Source organism: Aegilops tauschii, chromosome 6, assembly GCF_002575655.3.
Source record: "Aegilops tauschii subsp. strangulata cultivar AL8/78 chromosome 6, Aet v6.0, whole genome shotgun sequence".
Taxonomy (NCBI): Eukaryota; Viridiplantae; Streptophyta; class Magnoliopsida; order Poales; family Poaceae; genus Aegilops; species Aegilops tauschii.
This window is the reverse complement of record NC_053040.3, coordinates 490223905-490231284: the sequence shown is the minus strand read 5'-3', so window position 1 is coordinate 490231284 and position 7380 is coordinate 490223905. Positions and strand designations below refer to the sequence as shown.

The 7380-nt window shown below is 43.0% G+C and overlaps 1 protein-coding gene and 1 pseudogene across 1 annotated transcript; one reads left to right on the top strand and one right to left on the bottom strand.

The window, feature by feature from the left end:
- Positions 1–268: 268 nt before the first annotated feature.
- On the top strand, positions 269–6937 carry LOC120966009 (E3 ubiquitin-protein ligase UPL2-like; annotated as a pseudogene).
- Positions 3973–5707, bottom strand: LOC109758218 (uncharacterized). Its single transcript, XM_040393151.3, has 6 exons — positions 5622–5707; positions 5414–5537; positions 5217–5335; positions 5058–5129; positions 4903–4968; positions 3973–4198 (listed from the first exon to the last, which is right to left on the bottom strand). Exons 1-5 carry the CDS (start codon positions 5701–5703, stop codon positions 4919–4921), a joined length of 447 nt encoding a protein of 148 aa, XP_040249085.1. The 5' UTR covers positions 5704–5707; the 3' UTR covers positions 3973–4198; positions 4903–4918.
- Positions 6938–7380: the final 443 nt, after the last annotated feature.

Below are 7380 nucleotides of genomic sequence, written 5' to 3'. Positions count from 1 at the left end.
CCCAATGCCGAGGATAGTGGTAAATCATCTGCAGATAATATAAGTGACTTGCATGCTGTTTTGCATAGTCTTCCGCAAGCCGAGCTTCGGTTGCTGTGTTCATTGCTTGCGCATGACGGGTATGAACTTCTAACTTCGGTGAACTTCTTCAGTAATTTATACAATTCATTTTCCCTATTGGCCTGCTGCGGCATTGCCATAATCATGCACACTATTGTTTTGCTCAGTTTTAATTTTTTTTAGATAGTTTTTTTTTGTTAGATGTTCTTGTATCAGTTATCCTTGCCTAATATTCTTATGACCAACTAACATAAGTGAGGCTGGTCCTTATTTGTTTCCAGGTTATCAGACAATGCATATCTAGACAATGCATATCTCCTTGTAGCAGAAGTTCTGAAAAAGATTGTAGTTTTGGCTCCTTTCATCTGTTGCCATTTCATAAATGGGCTTTCACGTTCGATGCAAAATTTGACTGTTTGTGCCATGAATGAGCTTCACTTGTATGAAGATTCTGAAAAGGCAATTATGAGCACATCATCAGCCAACGGCATGGCAGTTCTAAGAGTTGTGCAGGCCGTGAGTTCTCTTGTCACATCTCTGCAAGAGAGAAAAGATCCAGAGCTTCTTGCAGAGAAGGACCATTCAGATGCACTGTCCCAGATTTCTGATATTAACACAACATTGGATGCGTTGTGGTTAAGGATTATTGATATTATTATAACTACCAGCTACCACCGCTACTACCAACAATTTTCTCTCCACAGGTTCGAAAAGCTCTCTTTGATGCCCAACTTTTGGATGTCCATTTCACTAGATCTTTCTACAAGCACATACTTGGTGCCAAGGTTACTTACCATGATATTGAAGCCATTGATCCTGCTTACTACAGAGACCTTAAGTGAAGTGGATGCTTGAGGTATGTATTTTTGTGTGTACGTTTATGTTTATGTCGACCGTTGACAGTCCAGATGTGAAGTATTATCCTTTTCTTTTGTGCAGAATGACATAAATGATGTCCTGGACCTCACATTTAGCATGGATGCAGATGAAGAGAAGCTGATATTGTATGAGAAAGCTGAGGTACACCCTCTCCCCCTCTTTCTCTCTGTCTCACTCCTCTCCCTGTGGTTAATGTGGGTGACTGTAAGTACCAACTCTATGCAGGTAACTGATTGTGAGTTGATTCCTGGAGGGCGTAACATTAGGGTCACTGAGGAGAACAAGCATGAATATGTGGATAGGGTAGCAGAGCATCGTTTAACCACTGCAATTAGGCCTCAGATTAATGCTTTCATGGAAGGATTTAGGGGCCGTTCGGAATCACTCCGCTCTGTAACTCCGCCGCGGAGCGGAGCGGCATGCAGTTCAATTTTAGCGAGCGGCGAAAGTGGTGCTCCGCCCGCTCCGCTCCCTGGCGGAGGAGCAGAGGATTCCCGAACACCCCCTTAATGAGCTCATTCCTCGCGAGCTAATATCCATTTTTAACGCCAAAGAGTTTGAACTGCTAATCAGTGGACTCCCTTCTGCCCGGATACAGAATCAATCACTCACCTCCTCCTGCAATGCCACCACCTGCGTCCATTTTGGGAAGAGCTAAATTCAATTACTGCCACGCTACCGACGGACCTACACCAGCTCTGGGGACAGGGCCTAACCAACAAACCTCGCTCCACGGTTATCATTGCTATTCTATGGAATATTTGGAAAAGAAGAAATGCCAAAGCTTTTCGGAATGAACTTCAACCGATCAACCTCGTAGCCCGCTCGGTTGCCGACGACCTCATGCTTTGGTCCAATAGATGTTCCAATGAGCAAGTTCTGCACCTTCTTTGAGATTGGAGTACCATGTTGTTCCACTTATCTATGAGATTGTAGCTTAATTGATTTGTACTCTCAACCCCCCTTCCCTTTCTCTGCCTTGTAAATGTACTCTTTTATCTATTAATGAAATGGTTCAGGCAGGCGTAAGCCCGCCGTAGCACCGTCAAGAAATCAGTGGACTCCCAGATATTGACTGTGGAGTTGAAAGAGTTAATTCAGTTCTATAGTGATCCGTTTAGATCTTGCATCTGCTCTACTTATTTAGATATTGACTGTGAGTTGAAAGAGTTAATTCAGTTATATAATGATTCGTCTAGATCTTGCATCTGCTCTACTTATTTTGTACATCCGCATTCAGTGGACGACCTAAAGGCGAATACCGAGTATTCTGGCTACAGCAATGCTTCTCCAGTTATTCAATGCTTCTGGGAGTTTGTCCAAGGTTTCAGCAGGACAAAGCTCGATTTCTCCACTTGGTTACTGGCACTGCAAAGGTATTTGGTGAAAGCACAACCTTTTAAATTTTGAAGCTATTACCGTTTACGAAAATTGTTTTAGGTGGCTATTTCACCTGTTAACTCCCGATCCCTTCCTTCGAGACTGATTTCTTGAAACATTTTTATATAGAATTCAATTTATGTATCTTTGCTGCAGCATCCATCTTCTGTCAGTTGATGCTCTTAGTGTATGTTATATGTGGTGTTTTATGCTTTGAACTGAACTGCAGGTACCTCTGGAGGGTTTCAGGGCGCTGCTGGGCCACAAAGGTTCCAGATACACAAGGCAGCACCAACCATCTGCCCTCAGCTCATACTTGGTAGCCAATCAACACTAGTCCATGATTGTTTCATTTAGGTATAATACTGATTTGCAATTCTTTCACTAGTCCATGATTGTTTCATTTAGGTATATACTGATTTGCTATTCTGCTTCTGCTCCACAGACCAGCTGCAGGAGAGATTGGCTATTCATGAGGCAAATGAAGGGTTTGGATTTGGTTAATATCTGTACTATTTGTACAGATAGTACGGGAGTTGCAATAGTCAAGTGGGAATGTGTGCGGGAGTTGCAATAGTCAAGTGGGAATGTGTGCGTGCTTGTTCCACAGCCTGCTAGATCCCACTAGTGGGCAACATGTAGCATCAGCCTTTGCCCTGTTAAAATGTCATCTTGTGTCACATTGGACCTCTTGGTCTTTACTTGGTTTTGCGGAATGAACTGGTGGAATGCAGCAATAAGACTAGTGCAATTTTCTCATAATCTCTTCGTCATAACCATCGGTGCTACCCTGTAGGTCGACAAAAAACAACAAGATTTCGCAGCGGCAGCATTTCACATCATTTGACAAAGGGGAAGATCCACACAAATACATAGAGAAACATTAACTCACCTTCAGTCAAACAAAATGTGAATCCATACATCAAACATTTCTTCAGTCAAATCAAATGTGAATCAGTAAGCAAAGATCTAACATACATCAGAAGCATTTTTTGTCGATGTTCCAGAACATCCAAAAAGATCATATTAAAACTGAGTGATCATCCCATAAATTTAAGCCAGAGGGCTTTCTGCTTTACCTCTATATATATTAAACACTGGGCTAATCTACAGATATAGACAGTAAAATAAATGGCTAATCTGCAGCTTAAGCAACTGACTTTGCTCAATCCACCCTCCTTGGAACATCTATGCAACAAAGCAGTGGGCTAAATATTATACACAACACAGCAGTGGCCTAATCTGAACTTGCAACATAACTGATCCAACAAAAAAACTGAAAAAAATTCAAGGCATAAGAAGAATGGCAGAAGAATGCAACATAACTGATTCAACAAAACAACACAGCAGTGGGCTAAATATTATACACAACACAGCAGTGGCCTAATCTGAACTTGCAACATAACTGATCCAACAAAAAAACTGAAAAAAATTCAAGGCATAAGAAGAATGGCAGAAGAATGCAACATAACTGATTCAACAAAACAACACAGCAGTGGGCTAAACATTATACACAACACAGCAGTGGCCTAATCTGAACTTGCAACATAACTGATCCAACAAAAAAAACTGAAAAAAATGCAAGGCATAAGAAGAATGGCAGAAGGGTTGAAACAAAAAGGCAGGCACAACAAAAAGGACACAAAGCAGGGCTATAAATTGGCCATATCATCCAGATAATTCACTCCGTTCCAAAACATTGCATAATCCGAGTAATAAGGTAACCAATACAAAACATAACGCCCACAGGGTAATCTATCCAAGGTGCCAAAGAACCTTATCAAAATACAGAGTTTGAGCGGGCTCAAATATTTATAGCTAATATTATAGTAAGAGGTACTGCATCAGACTCGACTTCCTTTTTGCCTCAATCCAAGTCCTGAAAAGATAATAAGCATGAGTTAGAGCAGAAGGTAGTATAACAAATTGCATCTATATAGAGATAGTGGACTTGAGGATAAATGAGCATTCACAATCATAACAAATAGGCTTTACCATTATAAAACATAGGCTTTCCAATTCCAATATGTATTCAATCCATCAGCAAATTTTCTAAAAGCTAAGTAGAAAATGTTGTAAATCTGAAGTCCCAGCAGAAGAATTCAATGTGTGCATGAATGCTACTACAAATTAATAACTGTACAAGTGACTACGACATACTTAAAGGGTAGAGATGCATTGTATAATTATCTATGTTACAGTATCCCACTTTGAAAAATATCACCAAAGAAATTATTCTATTTCAAGTGTATGTTATGCTTAAGCTTTGTCATGCCAGATTAAAAAACATAAATATCATAACAAGTGACTACGACATACTTAAAGGGTAGAGATGCATTGTATAATTATCTATGTTACAGTATCCCACTTTGAAAAATATCACCAGAGAAATTATTCTATTTCAAGTGTATGTTATGCTTAAGCTTTGTCATACCAGATTAAAAAACATAAATATCATAATATCAAGATGCCAAGTCAAATTTCCTGTAGGCACAAACTTGCATCGCAAAGTCAAATCATAAACAATGGACCTAAAGTTAACAGCATAATTAGGCATAATTCCCAATGTTAAAATAAAGTTACCAGAGCTGTCGAAGTTTCAGAAGAGATCGTCAACAGCTTCATCCTCACCTTCCTCCTCGACCCTCTCTGTCATATATAAAAGAAGCAGGTCAGTAAAGAAAAACTTGAAATCATGAAAATAGCATTCAAATGACAGCTTCAGGACAAAAGCATACCAGTAACGCAGTCAAGAGTGATGAAACCGTTTTGCCCCATATACTGCTTGTTGATGTAGGAGAAGCGACAATCTTAACACACCAGAAACAAATTTCTCTCAATAGGTTAAAAACAAGACAACAAGAAGAAATGGAGAGAAATTCAACAATACTACATACCTGCTGGAATGATCTTTCCTTCAGCATAGACTGCTACAGGAATGACACCTCTGTCACGAAGCTCAACACTAACGATTTCCAAGAGATCCTCAACAGACATCCAGCCCACAACCGGAAAACTAAAGAATATTGACTTCATATGAATTCATATCACCATATACACAGAAATAATAACAAGTAATGTCAGTAGATTTTACCAAGATCGATTCATGTTTAGGTCCACTTGCACACCCGCTGGCAGCTGGTAGTTGAGTTTTACCAGGGTGCGGTTAATTGAATCGAGGTAGTTCTCCCTCCAAATCACATATGGGGTACGAAGGCCTGCCAAATGAACAAATACTTATGTTAAACTGCATTAGGAGGACAAATCAAATGCTATAAGACTATCAACAACCACCAAAATACCATCGATCTCATATCCCTTTACATAGTCGCTGCCTTGCAGCAAATCTGGGCGCAGCAACTTCGCCATCACCGGGCGAACCATTGTTGCAAACCTGAAACAATCGATGAAAAAGTAAAAACAAGGCCACAACGTAATCTACAGTAATCTGTTACAGTAGTGAGCTTCGTTTTCTTAGCTACAGTGTCCTCTTTGCTCCACCACGTGAGGAACCGGTTCGAAAGCGAGACAAGCACAGCTAACCTAACTACACACGGCGACCAGATCCGAAAAGGTCAAACCTCGAAAATATCAAATCCGACCTCGAAAACAGCATCTACTGGAACGCGTGAATATCAAATCCGACCCCGAAAACAGCATCTACAGGAACGCAGTGTCGAGAATATCAAATCCTACCACCGGACGACCGCACCACGTGAGGAGCGAAATGCGACAGGAACGGCGATGCGCTGCAGGACGGGGATCTGGGCGTGACTCACCTTCGGGGCTGACGGAGAGGAGGCAAGCAGCGGTCGTCGGCGACGAGATGGGACGAGGAAGGCGCCTCGGCGTCGGCGGCGGAAGAAGGGGAGGGGAAGGGAAGGGGCGCGGGGTGAGAAGGGCCGGTTATATAGGCAGGTTTGTCACACGGCGGGCGGGCGTGGGCGAGAGCGGCGGGCTTGGGCCGAGGCCGAGAGGCGAGCTGGGCTGGCAAGCGGCCTGCGCGGGTGGGAGAGGCAGTCGTGGGCCGAGGCCGAGGCCGCGAGGTGCGGCTGGCGGGTTGGGTCGGGCCATCGCTGATGGACTTAGGAGAGATTGCTTTGTTTCCTCATCTCATCCTTTTTTTTTGGCGAATATCTTTGTTTCCGCCTTGAACGATGCATCCTGCGTTGCTTGATTTGGTCAGAAAGCATCAAGAATTTTTCAACGAACGTAGTAGCGGCCAAATATGAAACTCTTGAAAGAAAGACCGGATTTGACGCAAGATGAATGGCAATCGCATGAACACGAACAGTAGGAAACGAAACAAACAAACTCTCGGTTGGATACCACAAATTCCCTCCTTACCTTGAGGATGCAATACATAATCCTTCCTACCTTTGGATGCCATATGCGACTATTTTCTCTCTTTGTGGACAAGAGAGAAGTCGGCCACACGGCCGGTTCCTCCCTTGTGCACAAGGGAGAAAATATTGCTGCAGCTATTGTGAAGAAGATTGATTTTGGCTATGAAGTAGATAACTTGGGAGGAGGAGGAGGAGGAGAAGTCGTTGAAGAGCTTGTTTGGCTCGCTATGGAGGAGGGGGAGGAAGAACAGGCGTGTACGGGACAGAGGCTCAATGGGGGGTGCGAGACCACAGCTTATATAGGCGAGGCAACGGTGGACACGGACCCAACGCCCACCAACCGCTCCTGCCTATTATCGTGGCGTGATTTGTGCGCCGCTTACTTTCGGGCAAGTATTAAACGCCACGGCACCCTCTTTTTTAGCAGGGAATAACCCTTTTAAATTAGCAAAGATTTTGACCCCTTGTGCATGGCGCATGCACCACTAAAATACTAGCACCAGATTGAAAGCTTTCCATCTACAACACGTACTACTAAAATACAATTTGTGACAGCTACGTTTGGTCTGCTAATGCTATGCATGCTCGAGCACATGGTGTGGTACCCGCAAAGCCAATTACAGGTGGGGCCGGGGTGATTTATTATGCAGGGCCCGAGTGATGCGACACGCCAGCGATCCGCGAGGAATGCTTTCGTTGGACGATCAGTGGTTCA